Source organism: Malaclemys terrapin, chromosome 9 (genome assembly GCF_027887155.1).
Source record: "Malaclemys terrapin pileata isolate rMalTer1 chromosome 9, rMalTer1.hap1, whole genome shotgun sequence".
Classification (NCBI taxonomy): Eukaryota; Metazoa; Chordata; order Testudines; family Emydidae; genus Malaclemys; species Malaclemys terrapin.
This window is the reverse complement of record NC_071513.1, coordinates 73,179,377-73,199,414: the sequence shown is the minus strand read 5'-3', so window position 1 is coordinate 73,199,414 and position 20,038 is coordinate 73,179,377. Positions and strand designations below refer to the sequence as shown.

Here is a 20,038-nt window from a genome sequence, read left to right as displayed (position 1 = left end):
CATCCATCTCCACCTTCTGACAGAGGCTAGGGACACCATTCCTTACCCGTCCTGGCTAATAACCATTAATGGACTTAACCACCATGAATTTATCCAGTTCTCTTTTAAACTCTGTTCTAGTCCTAGCCTTCACAACCTCCTCAGGTAAGGAGTTCCACAAGTTGACTCTGCACTGCGTGAAGAAGAACTTCCTTTTATTTAGGGTTACCGTTCGTCTGGATTTACCCGGACATGTCCTCCTTTTTGTGCTAAAAATAGCGTCCGGGGGGAATTTGTAAATCACTCAAAATGTCCGGGATTTCCCCCCTCCCCGGCAGAGCAGAGCGAGCGGCTGGGAGGGCTGCAGGAAAGTCACGGGCTGGACTCCGGAGCAGCTGTAGAGGAGCTCCTCCTTCTCCCCCCCCCCCCCTCCCTCCCTCCCTCCCTGCATTCTGAGCCGGCAGCTCCTCCTCCCCTGCAGCCCAGTGTCCTGGTCTGGCAGCACTGTGCAGGGCCAGGGACCGGGTTGTGTGTTGTGCTGGGGAGCGCAGCCACGTGTCCGGCTCGCACAGAGCCCAACACCCTGTTCTGAGCTGCAGGGTAAGGGGGCCAGGGGGCAGGAGAAGGGGCAGGGAGGTTCTGGAGGGGGCAGTCAAGAAACGGGGGGGGGGGGGTCGGGAGTTCAGGGGGGGGCTTTTTGGGGGGAGTGGAGAAAGTTTTGGGCAGTCAGGGTACAGGTAGGGGGTAGGGTCCTGGGGGGCAGTTGGGGGGGTCTTAGGAGGGGGCAGTTAGGGGACAAGGAACAGGGAGTCTTAGGTAGGGGGTGGGGTTCTGGAGGGCAGTTAGGAGCAGGGGTCTCAGGAGGGGGCAGTCAGGGGACAAGGAGCGGGAGGGTGGGGGGCTGGGAGTTCTGGGGGGAGCTGTCAGGGGGTGGGGAGTGGTTGGATGGGGCGTGGGAGTCCCAGGGGTCTGTCTGGGGGTGGGGGTGTGGATAAGGATTGGGGCAGTCAGGGGACAAAAGGCAGGGAGGCTTAGATAGGGGGTGGAGTCCTGGGGGGCAGTTAGGGGCAGGGGTCCCAGGAGGGGGCAGTCAGGGGACAAGGAACGGGGGGAGGGTAGGGAGTTCTGGGGGGGCGGGGCTAGGGCGGGGCTCCTCCCATCCTCTTTTTTGCTTGCTGAAATATGGTAACCCTATTTTATTTGTTTTAAACCTGCTGCCTATTAATTTCATTTGACCCCTAGTTCTTGTATTATGGGAGTACGTAAATAACTTTTCCTTATCCACTTTCTCCACATCACTCAACTTGCTGGTAATTGGTCACCTGCTGTGCTCCTAGCAAAAGGCATGCAGAGAGGGAAGTTAAGTTGTACTTGAGAAGCCTACAGTAAATTACTTCTGGGGAAATTCTGCAGGACTGCTTGCCCACAGAACGAACCTCCCCCCCTTCCCCTCCTGCAGAATGCCTGTGCTTCCCTGCAAAGGGAAGCTGTGGGGGGAGGGGATTGGGGAGAGGGAGAATGGGACTATGGGTGCAATTTTTGGGGGATATCTCCCCAAACAGAGGCAAGGCATGGAGGGCACATGGGGTTACTTGCCACTGCCCCCCTTTCATTTCTGCAAGCGCAGAACTGCCCAGCTGAAGGAGGCTGCATCTCAGCTCCACTGACTGCAGCTGAATGCTGCCTCCTGGATCCTAGTGCCAGTTGTGCTCCCCTTACTTTTTTCTGTGCAACAGTGAGTGCCCATGGTGGGGCTGGATAAGAGGGGGAGGAGGCAGTCGAATGTGGGAGTGAGGGAGGGGGGTAGGGGATGAGTTGGGGAGGGTAATTGGGAGGAGGGGGGACATGTGGCATCCCCTCAGCTGCAGCTGGGGCTTCCCTGTTAAGCAGGCCCATCAAACCCTTACCCTGACAAGCCCGACTCCTGCCCCACTGAGCTCCAACCAGTGCCACCTGGACACCCCCTCCCTCCCACCGGGCTCCCATCTCCCCAGCACCCAGAACCCCCCTCCCGCTGAGCCCTGCGCATCCGGACACCCCCACCCCACCGAGCCCTGGCCCCCTGCCCGTGAGCCCCAACCACCTTCACCTGGATCCCCTGTAGAGTCCAATTGCCCCTTCATCTGGAATTCCACAATGAGCCCTTGTGCATCCAGATCTCCCACTGAGCCACCCGCACCCAGATTGCCCCACACAGAAACTTCTCACACCACACTTGGATACCCCCCACACTAAACCGCTCCACACTTGGATCCTGCTGGGCTGAGCCTACCCACCCCCACCTGGTGTGCCTGGCCTGGGGTGCTGGAACAATTTTTATAGTAGGGGTGCTGAGAGCCATCAAAACAAATTGTAAACCCTGTATATAATGGAAACACTATAATGTATAATGCAGCACCTCCTGCACCTCTAGTTCCAGCATCTATGCGCCTGGGGCAGAGGGACAGGGCCCCAGTATGTTTCGGGGCAGGCCCAGCCCTTGACCTGTGTCCGGGTTGGGTGCAGCCTCACTGGCGAGTCCCTGTACTGGGGGAGGTGGGGGCTTTGGCGTGATCTCCTACCTCAGTGAAACCAGTGCCCTGTGCTCCCCACTGCCATGCTGGCGCCACGTTTATTTATTGATGAATAAATTTTGCAGAATTTTAAAAATATTTTGGCCCCTCCCCCCGTTTTTTTCTCTCAGTAGTAAATATTTGCTAAAGTGGATTTTGGGTTGCAGCTTGTTTGTGTCATGATGACTTTGCACACTTGTGATTCTGTAGCATGCAAATTTTAGGTGAAACAATACCATTTGTTTGTTATAATTAATGACCTTGATTGCTCAATCCATCAGTCCTCATATAGATTGTGCCAATCACAATATGTCTTCCATTCTTCTCTTATCCTGGCCTTCCTTCTCCATGTGCGGCCATACCTTTTTTCACGATAAACTTTTCCCATGATAAACTTTTGGAGGTTGGCTGAGTGGTTATTTCAGTTTCTGTAGAAACCACTCGGCAATTGCTGCAGTCCATCAATTGTCAGTGAGCCTAGCTATATCCCCGGTCCATCGCATTTTACTGTACCTGCTTTCAACAGCAATGTCCTGCACTCCAATCTGCTGTCTGATCACTTCATTGGGCACTCGGTCGCGGATTGAAATTTCCAGAATTCTTCTTTCCATCGTCCTCTCCATGACACAGTTGTTGCTCCTCTATCTTTGTCTGCACCCATGTTTCATTCTCATACAACATTGATGGCAGTACTGTTGAGTTGAAGAGGTTGGCGCGTGTTGCCTTGTTGGTTTTTCCATGGAGGATATCCTTGATAGAATTGAATGCGTGCGCCAACCAGCTTTCTTTGTTCACGAGAGTTCACCTCCCTGATTGTGACACATGTTAATTTCTTGGCTCAACTAAGCATATACACCTCTAGCCCGAAATAACGCAACCCGATATAACACGAATTCGCATATAATGCGGTAAAGCAGCGCTCTGGAGGGGGCAGGGCTGCACACTCCAGTGGATCAAAGCAAGTTTGATATAACGCGGTTCACCTATAACGCAGTAAGATTTTGGCTTCTGAGGACAGCGTTATATCTGGGTAGAGGTGTAGTTAAAATTCTTCTATTTATTCCCCCTTGACTATTATTTGGCCTTTTGGCAAGGCATAAGACTGCATAAATTTCATTTGAGTGGGTCACTTTCAGTCCAAATTGGCTGCATTTTGTGTTGAGTTCTCGTAGCATTTTCTGTAGTTTGATAGTGTTTTCGGCAATCAACGTGAGATCATCTGTAGCGCAGTCAGAGTTTTCTTCTTTTAGTAGTTTGATGTAGTTGTGTCAATGCCTTGCTCTGCAAGAGCTTTCAGCATGGCACTGATCTCTAGGCTGTCAAACGCTTTTTCTTAGTCGATGAGGGCAATGCATAAAGGGAACTTGTATTCTCTTGAGCGCTCCAATTGCTGGTTTATAGTGAAGATATGGTCCGTTCTGCTGAAATTCCTCTGAAAACCTGCCTGCTCTTTTAGCTGCTGTCTGTCCAGACTCTGTGAGAGTCACTTTTTGTTGTTGTTTTGGTGAACAGTTTGTAGACATGAGAGCAGGCATATTGGACAATAGTTCTTTAGATCTTCACGATTGCCCTTCTTGTACAGCAAAATGTGTTGGACTCCTTCCAACCAGATGGTATCTTCTGTATTTCCAAGTAATGGCTAAACCTCTGAGCAAGGGTTTCCTGGAGGTCTTGGCCTCCAGCTCTGATCATCTCGGTTGTCAGTCAGTTTTTTCCGGAGCTTTTCCTTCCTTCATTTGGTAAACTGCATGTCAAACTTTGCTGACTAGGACCCAGTGTGTTCCAAGACCAACACTTCAACAGACTAACGAACGTGTACTCCTGGTTAAAATTTAATACCTAGAGGAAATCCGGTTGCAAGGCAGATGTGTGAGGGTATGCATTTAAGTGTTAGGTTGTTGTTTGTGGATTCCTTAACAATAGTTGTTGTTTCATTACAACATCCAACATTTTCTCCAGTTCCCAAAAGCTTTTAAAGCAGGTTTGCCATAGCACAGGTTTTAGAGCCCATTTGCTTTAGGAAAGCCCCTAAAATCAACCCGAAGTCTGTTTGGGGGAATAAAGTATTATGAAGCTAGTTGTGATTTGAGTTTTGTTTCTCTAATTCAATGCGGAAATGTAAATATATCTTCAAACGCTAAATGTGTACTGTATTACCTACAATTTGTACTACAAAGAAACACTTCAGTTACATTAGAAGTACTTTTTTATTTTTTATTTTATTTTGGTTAAGATAATGAAATTTCTGAAAGAATCCAATGTGTAAGGTAGAGTGTTAACTCAAACTCAGCTTTTATCTTACTTTGCAGTAGAAAGTCATTAAACCTACTACTGTCATAAAGTAGAAAATTTAACTTAATAGGGTGGGAAATATTAATAATGTAGATTGGAATTTTTATTCTTGTCAAGTCAGTTTCTAGAGGCTGATATCCATAACTGATAACTCATTTAATTACTTTCTTTTGTTCTAGCTGCAAGTTATTCAGTGTATTGATGTGGCAGAGCAGGCACTGACTGCCCTGGAGATGTTATCACGCAGACATAGTAAAGCTATTCTGCAGGCAGTAAGTATTTTTCCCTAATAGAAAGGAAAAGGATACTTGCTTGAAGTTTGTTTCCTCTTGATGGCTCCTAGACCACAAACTGAGTGGTGCACAAATTCTTCCCAAAGAGTAATTTAAAGCCCAGAAATTTCTGTCACTGTATTGCCACTGACAGAGAATACTTCTCTTTAACAGCTTTCTGTATTATAGGGTGGGTTGGCAGACTGTCTGCTGTATCTGGAGTTCTTCAGCATAAATGCCCAGAGGAATGCACTAGCTATTGCTGCCAACTGCTGCCAGAGCATCACACCTGATGAGTTTCACTTTGTTGCAGATTCTCTGCCACTGCTTACACAAAGGCTAACCCATCAGGTAAGAAGCCATTATAAAACATTGACTAGTCATTTTGACATGCTATGGAGGCATGAAGCTGCCTGTAGCTCTCTTAGTCTAAATTTTATACTTGTAATGTTTTGGGGCTCTTTCATCATGTTGGCAAAGAACAAGAAGGAACTGACAAAATGCTACTTAAAATGACAAGAAGGGTGGAAGCAGGAAAACAAAACAAAACCCTAGAAGATTTTTAGGCCGATGTATTGCAAACTCTTATGGCTAGGCAGTTATGTAAACTGCCAGCAGAATCAATACAATATTAGTATTTAAATATGACCTATTGTCTCAAATCAGACTTAATATATCCTGTCAATGGAGATGAGGAAAACTTGTTTAGGCAGTCATCCATTGCAGACAGGCACTTTCAGACAACAACGTTTCTGAAGTTGCTACTTGATACTTTTTCCAATCACATAGGAAGTAGGATCCTAAAAGGAAATATAAAGCTGCACAATGGATAATTTGTTTTGTGAGCAGTGGACTTAATTTTAAAAGTTAGTTTCCTCAGAATTTCTGCGATCCATGGTAAAAATTGGTGAATAGCTTTTACAAAGCTACATATTCAGATTAATACATACCTTATCCAACTATAAATTTGATTTTCAGAAGCTTTTCTTTGAATGATTGCCCAATCAAATTTCAGATTCTTTTGAACAGCAGTGTCTCTTGGGCCCAGGCCTGCCCCCTGAGATCCCTATCTCTCCCTGTAGCTGAGGACATAAAGGGCAGGACACCTGCAACCCACAATCAATTCCTTCCTACCACCCATGGCTGCAAGAAAGAATTCTTTATAGTCAGTGTTCCTTGCTCTTGGAGAGTATTTAGCATTCTTCCCCCCCCCCCCACACACACACTTTTAGGACATTTTAATTAAGTTTTTCTTTGCCAGATACTTTTAGAAGTTTCAGGACAGAGTAGTGATGTTTCTCCTCTACAAGGATCTCTCCCCTGTCTTAGTTTATTCTCCCTTGTTTCAGGTATTTTTTGATAGTGGTAAATTTATCAAGCGCTGACTTCCAAGTGGGACTTCCTGTTAAATTTTGGCCAAGAAAAGTCCACCTTGACAGGTTGTAGCTCATTCCACTAGGGTTCAGGCAGCCTCTGTGGTCTGCTTGGGTAACCTCCCCATATCAGAGAGATGAAGAACACCAGTGTGGCGCTTGAGCCACTGATTGACAGGTGTAAGCTTCTGGGTTGCATCTTAGTTTTGGTAGGCTTCAGCTTATCCATGTTCTAGCCAGGGTAACTGCTTGTTAATCACCAAGTGTATAATCTGTGTTGATAATCACCTGAAGAGAGAACAGTCTACAGTTGACAGAAACTAAGGTTCTTTCAGATGTTGCATCCACACAGATTCCATGATCCACTGTCCATCCCTGCACATAGGAGTCCTGCTTCAATGGGATTTTTATAATCTAAGGAACTTGGTGTAGGTTGTGGCCACTCTGCCCTTTAAGCCCTCTTGCTACAGGGAGCAAGAGGCTGCTCAGGGCACAGGCATGGCCCCAGCAGATAGTGCTGTTCAAAAGAATCTGATCTTGTGCTCACGGGGCACACATGCCCCATAAGTGGAATCTGTGTATAAAAGCATCTTGAACCAGAGTTTTGCTGTAAGTTAAGTAACATTTTTTTCAGTTGCTCTGACCATGATCTCTCTAGGTTTGGCAGCATGGTACTTCTACTGATTACTTTAATGAGGCGGATCAGTGTGAGTTAAGACTTTTTTTTTTTTTTTTAAGGTGACACTAAGTTTTATAGCGTTGAGGGTTATAAGTGTGTATGATGTGTGAATATACTCAGTACTAAAACTTTATTGGGGTAATGGAATAATGTATGTATTGGCAAGAGGCATCTATAATTGGCAAAACCAGTAACTTATGTCCTAATGTGCATACTAATGTTAAATTAAAATTACTAATTTTGTATATGCTGTAAGTATACACCAGGTTATTTTTTAAGGTAGAAAAACTGGGGATGAGATGCATGTAGGTGAGTGAGCAAACATGACTACTCACACAAAAAACAGAAGTTTGATTTGGCATAATTTCAGCAATTTGGCAGAAGGCAATTGGAGAAGCTATATGTAGGAGCAACTTTGAAGCAAAATTACAGAAAGACTAGAAAACGGTTAAAGATTTTGGGAGAAGTGACTTTTTTTTTTCTCCTGGGAAGCAGGATTGACCTCACGCTGTGAGACTTCAGTCTTTTGTGGTATCTGTATATCCTTGTTTAAATTTTTAAACTTTAGCATTAAGGCTGTTCTAGGTTGTCCACTTTTGAGAAATTGTGTGAATATATTAATCTCGTATTTTGCAATCTAAAATGGAGTAACATTCTTGGGTTCAATTAATAGACTTACAGGGTGAGCCATACCAAGAAATCTGTTCGGGGAAGGTGTTCTTGGCATAAAGAATTTGAGGGTTAGTTTATCACTTCTAGATTGGAAGCTACTACAAGTAGGGTTTCAGTGATGGGTTTTCCTGGAGGAAGGGGACTTCATGCAGAATTGTATCTAATACAAGCTCTAGAATATCTTTCAATATGTTTTTTGTGTGTTTTTTGTTTTTTAATAGGACAAAAAGTCAGTAGAAAGCACTTGTCTCTGTTTTGCACGGCTAGTGGACAATTTCCAACATGAGGAGGTAAGTAGTTTCTCTTTTGTGCTTTTTTTAAAAATGTTTTTAATCAGAATAGAATTTTCTAAATTCTTTTCCTCCCCCCCCCCCCCCCTTTAAGAATTTGCTTCAGCAGGTTGCCTCTAAGGATTTGCTCACAAATATTCAGCAACTCTTGGTAGTGACTCCTCCCATCCTGAGCTCAGGAATGTTCATCATGGTGGTGCGCATGTTTTCCTTAATGTGCTCCAATTGTCCTACGCTAGCAGTTCAACTTATGAAGCAAAGTAAGTGCATGTGTTCTTCCTGTACTTGTTAGTTAGTTAGTTAGGCATGGTACTTTGATTAGAATGGGAAGCATAATGTCCATAAATGTTACTGACTTTATTAAACACTCCATAATCTATAATATACCACACTTGCCTATAGAAATATGTGGAATAAGGAAAAAGCAATAGTGACACAATATTTTGACTGGGATACAAAGTTTGGTTCGCAGTGTAATTAAATAAAAGAATTTAATTCTTTTTATCTTCAACTTTCAACTGTCACTGGAGGTTTAAACTAGTTTTGAGTCAATACTAGTTACTTAAACTAATTCCATCACAACGTTACTACAAGTAATTGTTCCAACTACGTTTATTGGGTGGGAAAGTTTGCATTAAATAAGCACTGTTCTTAAGAAATACTGTGAAAGAACATCAGTGTCATTGTGCTGTTGTCTGCAGTTCTGGCTTAGAACATTCTTTCCCCCTGTGCTGATTGGCTTTTATTCCAACTTCCCCCTCCCCTTTCTAACCTCAGCCTCAGTACTCTGCATGCTCCCCTCCTGCCTTCTCTATCCCTATCCCCATCTCCTCCTTATCAGTCTTCCCTCTCTTACATTCTTTCTGTTTAACTAAACCCCCTGTAAAAAAAAAAAAAAAAAAAAAAAAAAAAAAAAAATTTTAAAGGCACTTGCGAACCATCACTGTATGTTCTATCCCTTTCCCTACCCTTTGTCTTCTATTTGGACTGTAAGCTCTTTAGGGCGGGGACTGTCTATTCTGTACAGTGTCTATCACATCAGGGTACTATCCTCTGACCCCGTGACAATACTGTACTATAAAACAATTTATTTAAAGATATTGCAGAAACACTTCACTTCCTCCTTTGTGGAGCTTCAAATGGGAGTTGTCAAGAACAAATTGATCTTGTTCCACGAAGCCCTCAAGAACTTTATGAGCTTACTTCTCTTATATGGTAAGTCTTCAACACAATCTTATGTTTTAAGTTTGGTTGACATACTAATTTCATGATTACTGAAATGAATGCTAATAGTTTTCAAACTACTAATGCTGGTACATAAAAGAATTAGTGTTACCAAAAGTTGATCTGATGTTCTTTTCAGTGAACTGATGCCTTGCCTGCCTAAAGAAGGAATCTTTGCTGTTGATACTATGCTAAAGAAAGGAAATGCACAAAACACAGATGGGGCAATTTGGCAGTGGCGAGATGACCGGGGTCTCTGGCATCCCTACAACAGGATTGATAGCCGGATAATTGAGGTAGTATTTCAAGCATACGTTTTAAGTATAGCCGTTGGTGTACGGGTTTGAATGCTGCTTCGCTTCTCCGTCGTTGTAAAACTGTACACTGGCTAATATAAGTGCTAACCTTATCACAGCTTCATACTTGAAATGTGAAACTAAATGCTTGATTATGCAGTATTTCTGTATTCCTTCAAAACCGGGTGAATTATTAAACATCTAGTCAGCTACTTGTATAATGCGTTTATCAGAACCTTGCATTTTTGCACCTCTGATTTTAAGAGCTCTCACTCTGGGAATATCTCTTAATCTTGCTGTTCACAGAACAGTCAGAGTACTCTGAATTTTCACTTCAGCAGGACCTAAAGGCCTCAACTGAGACCCTTATTTTGTACTGAGAGCTATTTAGTAACCAAGGGTGGTGCAGACAGTGCCTTTTAGGATTTTGAGGTGAGGCATCCAAGCTCTTAACTTTCATTTGTCTTGGGATATGAATCCTGAGGTAGGATACAAATCCAGAATGCACAAGGACATGATCAAATCATTGGAAATTCTCAAAAGGTATCTCATCCCAACTGCTAACTACTGTTTATAGGAGTCATAGTTCCTTTATGGAGCAAGACCAGGTAGGATGATTAAACTCTCATTTTTAAATGGAAAAGTGCCTTTACGTCAAGGACAGTTTTCTGAAAGTTTTCTAACATGCTAATATATCTGTCAGACAGAATTTCTAAGCAAGCTATCATTCAGCACACTGTAAAATGGGACATAGCATTCTGTTTTGTTTCCCATCCGTTGTGGGACATAAGGTTATTTATAAAATGACCTCTTACCTGTCAGTATTTCTATCTTTAAATTGCTTCATTTTGTGTTTGTTCATTCTCAGGCAGCTCATCAGGTTGGGGAGGATGAGATAAGTCTGTCTACCCTGGGGCGTGTTTATACTATTGACTTCAATTCTATGCAGCAAATCAATGAAGACACTGGAACAGCACGTGCCATTCAGAGAAAACCTAACCCGTTGGCCAATAGTAATACCAGTAAGTACTGCTTTTGAGTTATCTTGCATCTCTGGCTGTCTCTTATTTATACTATATTGCTCAATGTGCTATCTGTTTCTCAGCTAATCAGAATTGTATGTTTTTGAATTTGGGACTTCAAACTTTATTTTGATTACTTGAGTCAAGGCTACATTTAAGCCAGAGGTGAATTATTGACTAAAATGTCTTAATAAATCACAATATTAATTCCATGAACTAGAAGTAGTTCCAGAGATTTTTATCAGCTGCTGTGTGTAAGTTGGCAAACTTGAGGTTGGAATAGATTATTCTCCCCTGCCGCTTTCTGAAGAATATACCATTTTCTTAGTGTGGGTAGTCTTAGATGAGGATAGTAAACTTTCTTTAAACATCTAAATTCTGAAGACTTGCTTCACTTTACTTCAAAAACTTATTGTAAGAAATATTGATATAAACTCCCAACTGTATATTTCAAGAGTAGAATACTATGATGGATACCTTCTTATAAATGTGTTAGATCCACCAGAAGTGTCATGTATCTGTTAAAACAACTTTATTCTTTTGTCTTGAATTTAAATAGAGATTAAACTTGCCACTTCAGTTTTAAAAAAGAGGCAAATGCCAGAGTGAAAGTGAAGTGAACTGCACAGTGACTCAGGTGTCCTCTCTGTGTTCTTTTCTAGGTGGACATTCAGAATTAAAGAAGGATGATGCTCGAGCACAGCTAATGAAAGAGGACCCAGAATTGGCTAAATCCTTTATTAAAACATTGTTTGGTGTTCTTTATGAAGTGTACAGCTCTTCCGCTGGACCTGCTGTTAGACACAAGTGCCTTAGAGCAATTCTTAGGATCATTTATTTTGCTGATGCTGAACTTCTGAAGGATGTACTGAAAAATCATGCCGTTTCGAGGTGGGTTTCTTTGTGCTTGTGAACGAACCTTTTTAAAAAAGCGCTTGGGCATTAACCTTATTTCTCAAAAGTACTGAGATGAGAACAAAGCTGTTCACATTGACCTGTAGGTGTTCAGCACTTCTGAAAATCAAATGGTGTCTAAATATGCTTTTAGGAGCCCAACTGTAAGCATTTTTTTAAACATCTTAACCAAAGAATCACTATGGATAGATGCTAGTTACACTGACTAGAATAGTCAAATAGTGATGTCAAGCATTTCCTTAGTTTCTAAAACTAAAATATTGAGCCAACTTACCTACAAATTTTGGCACAGATTAACTCTAGTATTCTGATGGTGCAGACTATAAAAGAGGACCCGTATAGCAGAAGATGTATAAGCTGAGTTAGTGTTAGCACAAAGCAGCCCCAACTTGGTATCCTAGGAATGGATTTAGGGACCAGAGCAGCCTAATATGTGAGGAGGCAATGCACTGAATTAACAGCTCTTCATGGAAATTAAACTTCTTCAGGGACCACTTCCTGCCTGTGGGATGAATCTTTTCTAATTCCCACCACCGCCAACATGCGTGCATGTGTGCACATGCCTGACTAAGCATAGAGATATAGCCGGTTAAGGGAACTGTAAGTTATGCCACCCTTGCCATCAGCTTTTTTAATATTTGTATGTAAAAATAAGATGTGATACAGGGATTTGCATTTGACTTTGCTACTCTCTATATTTTTAGAGGATCTAACTTAATAAATAAGGTTTATTTTAAAAAGCTTTGAGAAATCAAACTTTTTAAAGCAGACATTTTCTGTTTTAGTCATATTGCCTCCATGCTGTCAAGTCAAGACCTTAAGATAGTAGTTGGAGCCCTTCAGATGGCAGAGATCTTAATGCAAAAATTACCTGACATTTTTAGTGTTTACTTCAGAAGAGAAGGTAAATGTACTTTTTTTTTCATTATTTACTCTTAATCTGAGGTAATAAGCAAAATTCTAATGTATGTTTCTTAGACATGAATTGAGCGCTTATGCTATTAAACTGTGTAAATTAGACCTCTACCATGTTCAAGAAATGGAGGTTACTATAAAAATAATATAAGGGGAAATCCATGCAAATTTTTCCTTAGCCATATGACTGGGGAAGAAGGTAATCAACCTTTTCTTGGCATTAAATGCTTGTTTTTCTGAAAGTTTTTCAGATTAGTTTTAGCAGACTTATTTGAAGCAAGCAGATTTATTTTTAGACTTTAAGAATACTTGTTGAAATTACATTGACATATACCAAGTAATCATATTTTTTAAAAGTCTGGATTTCCTGCCAATCTACTGATATTCTCTGCCATTCCTATGACAATTTGACACTGGTTTTCTTTTTGGATATCCTGACTAGTACAATAACCATATACTTTCTATGAAGTTTAAGGGATACTTTCAAAATACTGTTAAATACAATTAGGGGAGGGGGTACATATCGATATTTGCAAGAGTTGCATGTCTAAAAATTAGCATAAACACTTTGTTTTTAACTTTGGAAAGGGGTGATGCACCAAGTGAAAAATCTAGCAGAGTCTGAGGCTTTGCTGACGAGCCCACCAAAAGCATGCACTAATGGATCAGGAACGCTGGGTACCACTACAACAATAAGCACTGGGACAGCCACCTCTGCCGGTAATGCAACTGCAGATTTGGGGTCTCCTAGCTTACAACACAGCCGGGAAGACTCTCTGGATCTGAGCCCACAGGGGTAAGTGTTCAATTTGTGTGTGTTTGAAGAAGGGCCTGATTCTGAGAGTCAGCAATGACCCAAAACTCTGACTGCAATGGCAGTTGTGTTGCTCAGAATCATTAAAGATCAGGCTGAAAGCTATTAATATTTTATGAATGCCAAAGGCAAGAACACTACACTGCTTTATGGCTGTAGTCTGTAGTTAAGTAAATATCACACTGATCAGTAACACAATCAAGATTTTCATCTTAAATTTATTTTTGTTCACATAACACACAATTTGTCATGATTAGATAATCAAGATCTCCAATTACCTGTGTATAGACAAAAGTAATATTTACTCAAGTTTCCTGTATTATTTTACCAACACTTTGAAAATCCTGGAAAAAAGTGTTTGACTTTGGCTGCTGCAGCAACAATGCACTTCAATTTAGTGTATTGCATTAAGGAAGTAAAATTTCATAATGTTCAAGTTGTCATTTGTCAATTTTCTTTTAAGTGTATTAAATGTGATTAGCTACCTGATAATCTTGTTGTAAACAGATGCAACATACCCTAGTATTGCATAGTTTAAGAGACCAGAAGATGCTGAAAGCATGAGGGCTACTGTTCCATTTTGAGGGCAGTGTTGCCCAGCTCTAAAGGAATGGTTGGTGCCATGTGTGGTGCCTTTTTGAAGGTGGCTAGGAGGGAAAGAAACAGAAAAAGGGGAATCCTTGTGAAAGCACTTGCTGTAATACTTAGTAAAACTTGTAAATGTCTGATGGCAATCGACTATTTTATTACTTTGTTTATTTTTTAATATTAAAGGTTTAAATACATTGGCACATTAAAATAGGAAAGGTGACATAAGTCAGCCTGTTGTCTTAAGTCGTAACGCCACCAAATAGACTTGGAAGTGCAATGTTTAAGTTCTTAGTCATTCAAAAACTGGGAATATTGATCCCAAACTAAGTGAATTGTATGCTGCCATTCTGTGGGTGCCCAGAGATCAGCAGTTAGATGTTTCATGGTTGTTATGTAACAATGAGATTTGGTGTGTTTGTTTTTGGTTTTTGTTTTTGTTTTTTTTGAAAAGCACATTCCAATGAAGTAAAAAGTAGATGTAATATGCTCCTTATTTTTAACTTTTGACAGCCGACTAAGTGATGTTTTAAAGAGAAAACGACTGCCAAAACGTGGGCCCAGAAGGCCAAAGTATTCACCTCCAAGAGATGATGACAAAGTAGACAATCAAGGTAAATTAGTTTTAGAATAGACTGCAAAGTAGTCCATGAAGACTATTAGATAAATGAAAAGAGACACACGTTGTGCCCACTAATCAATCTCAAATATTTAATGTGTACTAAATACTTCTGACAGTGTAACAGAGGAGTCTTGGAAACTTGGGTATCTCTGAATGTGTTTTTTAATTTTAATTCTATCCTATTCCTTTTCTCTCCCCTTCCTCTCCCCTCACTCCCCACCGCCCCCAAGCTAAAAGCCCCACAACTACTCAGTCTCCTAAATCTTCCTTCTTGGCAAGCTTGAATCCTAAAACTTGGGGGAGATTAAGCACACAGTCCAATAGCAACAACATTGAACCAGCACGCACAGCAGGAGTCAGTGGTCTTGCAAGGGCTGCCTCAAAGGACACCATATCCAACAACAGGTAACGTAATACATTCTGTTCTAAGAAGTAAAACTCTGTTCAGTAAGGATTAAATCAAACTACTTAAAATGTTACTTAATACCCTGAATTTCAGCAATTAGCCTCTTTGGGTGAATGGTGAGAGCAAGCAGTGGAGTCATGTGTGGGAGAGGAAGAAAATAAGGTTGGGGGGGGGGGTGAAAAGTTGATAAGTAGAGGAGAAGGGGAGGGAAAGGAAGTAGAGTAGAAATTGAAAGAGAATAGGTAGGAAAGAGGAGTGCCTGGTGAGTGGAAAGTTTAGACCTGGGGGGGGAAAGAACTGTGATATGGAGAAAATGGATGCCATGGGAGAGCTTTCTACAGGTTTGTCCTGGCGAGAAGGAGCACTTTATTGTGGTCAGAGATCACATACATGGGAATTGTTGCTCCCCATCTCCCAAGCATTACTTGCATATCATCTGAAAACTTGTTACACTTGTTTTGCTGTGTGTGTGTGTGTGTGTGTGTGTGTGTGTGTGCGCGCGCGCAAATGTTAAAAGTGGCATGCATTATCAGCTTGTTCTTATATACTTTCTTGCAGAGAGAAAATTAAGGGTTGGATTAAGGAACAAGCCCATAAATTTGTGGAGCGTTATTTTAACTCTGAAAACATGGATGGAAGCAATCCTGCACTAAATGTATTACAGAGACTTTGCACTGCAACTGAACAACTCAACCTTCAGGTTAGAAATGGAAACTTGATTTGGAAGGGGGTTTTTGGAGGCAATGAAAAGGGTTAAGTGGGAAAAGAATTGCTATGCTCATAAGGAAGTACTTATTAGTTTCTCTAGATAGTGTCTCAAACATCATCCTAGTTATGCTATCCAAGAGCCATCACCTCGTAACAAAGGAGTTTTAGTATGCAAATAAAAGTGCAGCAGTACTATTTGAGAAACTTAATGTATCAAAAAACCTTACTTCTGTATAAGTTCTTAAGTGACTTAACTTTCATTTCTAATTCTTATTTTTCCCCATTAATGATTTTTCAAATACACCTCTACCTCGATATAACGCTGTCCTCGTGAGCCAAAAAAATCTTACTGCGTTATAAGTGAAACTGCGTTGTATTGAACTTGCTTTGATCCACTGGAGTGCGCAGCCCCGCCCCCCCCGGAGTACTGCTTTATCGCGTTATATCCGAATTTGTTATATTGGGTCGCATTATATCGAGGTAGCGGTGTAGCACTTTTTCAGTTATTAAAATTCCTATAATTAAATGGCTGTAAAGCACTATTAAATTTCTCTCAGATCAATTTTTTTGAAAATTTCATAGTAGAATCTGTGGCATGATTAGGACTTCAGAGAGATGAGTGCGAAAGCATAGCATTTTCTTGAAGAGGTAGTAGTACTCCTTCATCTTGGCCAAATTTAGGATCCACTCAGAAATTAGATTCTAGTTTTAGAACAAAACAACTCCTGTGCTGTATTTGTCTCCTTGACCGCCTTAAAAGCAAGGCAGCTGTTACAGTTGAGATTCTTGTTGGACTGTATGGCACAGGCTTCAAGTTAATTTAAAATCCACACACACTTAAACTGGAAACAGTGACCTACACAGCATGGTGGGGGAAAACATTATGAAATGCAGAACATTAAATATCTTTCCTTTTGTATTTTGAGAAACACACAACAGCACCTTGTATAACTTTTTTGTATTAGTGGCTCCTTTTTCTAAATGGGACAAACTGTGATCTTGCTACTAAATATTGTTAGAAGTAATATCTAAGATTTCTCATTTCAATTATAGAAATTACTTTCCTGTGTTTTCAGTTCACTTACTTAGTACAGAATTGTCAGTGCTTTGCCTGTAGTAAGTTGCACAATTTTCCATCATTATTTCCCCTTTTGTATAGGTCTTCCTTTCAGCAGCAGGAAAATGTAAATAAAATCACTGTTTTGGGCAATACTAATTGTGGGTGTTCTCCTGGGGGTACTAAAGTACAGAACCTTACCCTAATATGCTTTTTTTTCAGGTGGATGGTGGAGCTGAGTGCCTTGTAGAAATCCGTAGCATAGTCTCTGAGTCTGATGTCTCCTCGTTCGAAATCCAGCATAGTGGTTTTGTTAAACAGCTGCTGCTTTACTTGACATCGAAAAGTGAAAAAGATGCTGTAAGCAGGGATGTCAGATTAAAAAGGTTCCTTCATGTGTTTTTTTCTTCTCCAGTAAGTTCAATGTATTTTTCATTTTAGTGTTTTTATGTAGTGAGCAATATATATCTTCCTTATGATTGTTTGCAGTCCAGCAACCTCCCTACCTTCAGAGCATGAGAGTGCCTCATTGGCATTTTACTAATATGACAACTTCAAAAAAAAAAAAAAAAAATGTGGCCTGCTTAAGTTCAGAGTTACTGTTGTTCCTCTCTGATACAGACTGTACTTACTGGGGAAGTACCACACAACAGGTGATACCATTTTCTAGAATGGTCAATTGCCTCTGGGGAGACCAAGAGAGCCACTGGATAAGATGCACATATTGAATAGGGGGGACATTCAGGCAATAGCAATTGACTGTTTCTGTTCATTTCTCTTGGGAGTAATGTAAGTGATTGGTTTGGCTCATCAAAGAAAAGCACAATTGAAAGATGAAAATGTGTAAGAATGATCTGAAACTTCCATTAAACTTAATGTCCATAGCTTAAAAGGGTGGGAAGGAGTGTGAATATTTTAAATATGTAAGGCTGTTACTGGGTTCTAGTAAACTTAGAAGTAAAGATGTCATTCTGTGTAGCAAATTGTTTGGCAGTTTTGGTTATCTTTGTCGACAATTAGGTCATCTTAATATTGTAGAAATTTCAAGAGACACTGCATTTAAAAAAAATCTTAATTGTTACATTGTTTCAGAATGCATAAGATCTTTTTAAGACCTAGTATGTACCAATTTTATTCCAGTCTTCAATATCAAATGAAGGACACTTGGAAGAGCATGTCTGTAGAAAACTCTGTATACTTTAGCATATGATCAGTGTTTATAGTAAGGCAAATCAAAAATCTGAACAGCCTCTGTTTTTAAGCAGTTGTCCACGTGAACCAGTCTGTGCAATAATTTGTAAAGCCCATTATCTAAACACATTTAAGTTGTGAATTTTTTTCTTTTTTAAAAATTAAGTGACAATGTGCTATTCTGGAAATGCAGTAGAGAGAACCTGCTAGTAACAAATAATTAGTGATCTATAAGTATTGCTGTCAGTTTTTGCACTTAGCAGCTTCAGAGAACACTGGTGCATTATTAGCTAAAGTAAACTATTTTGCATAACAATATGGCTAAATTAACATATTAACGCTCACAAAGCTGTTCAATAGAAAATATAACTAAAAAATGTGTTGCCTTCAACTTCAGCCTCCTGAAGAAGAATCTCTTGGAAGATTAGAGCCAGTAGGAAATGCACCCTTGTTGGCATTAGTTCACAAAATGAACAACTGTCTCAGTCAGATGGAGCAGTTTCCTGTCAAAGTGCATGATTTTCCAAGTGGAAATGGAACAGGGAGCAGGTAAGGATTTAATGCTCAGGTAACCCCTTTTTGCTGGAAATTGCTGGTTTCTAGCACTTGTCCCAATGTTGGTAAAGTTTCAAGAGGCAATAGAAAACTTTGGCCTCTCTCAAAGAAAAAGGGAGCAATTATGCAACTGGCATTTGTCTTCAACTAACAGTTGTAAATATAACCATAGTGAGTGAGCATTGAACCTGGAATCTCAAGAAGACTATTTTAAAATATAAATTATAGGTGGAGGTGCATAATACTTATTTGCAAATTTTTAAACTGAAACTCTTCAAACTTGCTTTTACTGCATAAAAACTTGGCATATTCGTGGATTAATTCTCTTAAACCTAAACTGAAGATTGTCTCTCAGTTTAGTCAGAGGAAAATGGATTTACTGCTAAGTGAGAAATCAATATTTTTCTTCAAGTGCTGGTCCCAATGAGTATTCCACCGTGGGTATACGTGCTCAGGAGCTGGAGAGTTCTGAAAGCGCTGTCCGGTGGTCTGCATGTGCGCCATGCCTCCGACCAAGGAGATAAAGGGTGGGGCAGGATGGACCCACTGTGTCTCCAGTTCCGTCTCACATCTGCATGGTCTGGGGCAGAACTTCCGGTGTCCCAAGCTTCAGCTTTATCTTTAAAAAGATACTTAGATATTTGTAAATAGTTTTTATATTCTAGAGTTTTAAAGATTTTGTTGTTTTGTTTTAGTGTTTGAATGAGGTTAGTCCATTTCCCTGACCTGGTGAGCACACCTTTCCCTCCCTCCCTCCTTCTGTACCCTGTTTGGGTACTGAACTATGCCCATGAGTCCAGGCTTAAAAATTTGTGCTTCCTGCCTGTTGTTGTTCTTCTCAATCAGCGGTTACCACCAATGCTGCTTGTACTGCTTTGGGGAAGCCCATGTCACATCAAGGCTCAGTATTTGCCATTTGTTCCCCAGCTGTGCCCAGGAAGGACAGGAGCTTTGCCTTAGGAAGCACATAATGTAAAAGGCTGTGAGGCCACAATCTGACCCATGTTGGGGGATCCGTCCCCATACATCAGTCTGACTCAGCAAGGCATGTGCCTCCTGCCACAAGGTCCAAATCAGGAGTGAAGGAATCTACTCACATAGATCCCTCAGCAGGGTCTTGTCAGGAGAGCAGGGCGTGTTCTCGTAACATTAGTCTAAGTCTTCCTCCAAATCCATGTGGAAAAAATCTGATCCAGCCCTGCAAAAACCAAGCACTAGCTCAGCCCAAGAGAATTGAGTATGTCATAAGTCTTGGAGATATGATAAGAGCCCACAACTCTAGGGCTCCATCAGCACTAGTTCACAATCTGGCAGTACCGGTGCCTCCAGCACTTCCCTGGCACAAACCCCAGGATGCACTGGCACTGACAGACAGATAGCCGAGAGCATCGATCACCCGTGGTTCCATCTTTGTCTTCAGTGTTTGTGACACATACTCTCTATTGTGGCTCCAGTAGTTTGGGCAGCCAGGATCACTCTCATTCTGGGGAAAAGCCAAGACCTACAGTCCCCCTGAGGACGTCTTAGCTCTTCCAGATCTGGAGTCTCCCACTCTTTTGGGTCCTTCCCTTTTGAGAGAAGTTATGACAGGGGAGCCAGCCTTTGGAAGCAGTATG

The 20,038-nt window shown here is 41.3% G+C and overlaps 1 protein-coding gene across 4 annotated transcripts in view; it reads left to right on the top strand.

The window, feature by feature from the left end:
* TRIP12 (thyroid hormone receptor interactor 12) overlaps positions 1-20,038 on the top strand; it is a 172,410-nt gene that overhangs the window by 99,314 nt on the left and 53,058 nt on the right. For all 4 annotated transcript variants that reach the window (XM_054040670.1, XM_054040669.1, XM_054040673.1 and 1 more), the window contains 15 exons: positions 5,003-5,095; positions 5,285-5,446; positions 8,041-8,109; positions 8,204-8,369; positions 9,207-9,324; positions 9,473-9,629; positions 10,498-10,651; positions 11,314-11,542; positions 12,352-12,470; positions 13,070-13,277; positions 14,397-14,497; positions 14,736-14,910; positions 15,470-15,611; positions 16,899-17,090; positions 18,265-18,416. In XM_054040670.1, coding sequence (XP_053896645.1) covers positions 5,003-5,095; positions 5,285-5,446; positions 8,041-8,109; positions 8,204-8,369; positions 9,207-9,324; positions 9,473-9,629; positions 10,498-10,651; positions 11,314-11,542; positions 12,352-12,470; positions 13,070-13,277; positions 14,397-14,497; positions 14,736-14,910; positions 15,470-15,611; positions 16,899-17,090; positions 18,265-18,416 — 2,237 coding nt within the window. The remainder of the gene's footprint in view (positions 1-5,002; positions 5,096-5,284; positions 5,447-8,040; positions 8,110-8,203; positions 8,370-9,206; positions 9,325-9,472; positions 9,630-10,497; positions 10,652-11,313; positions 11,543-12,351; positions 12,471-13,069; positions 13,278-14,396; positions 14,498-14,735; positions 14,911-15,469; positions 15,612-16,898; positions 17,091-18,264; positions 18,417-20,038) is intronic.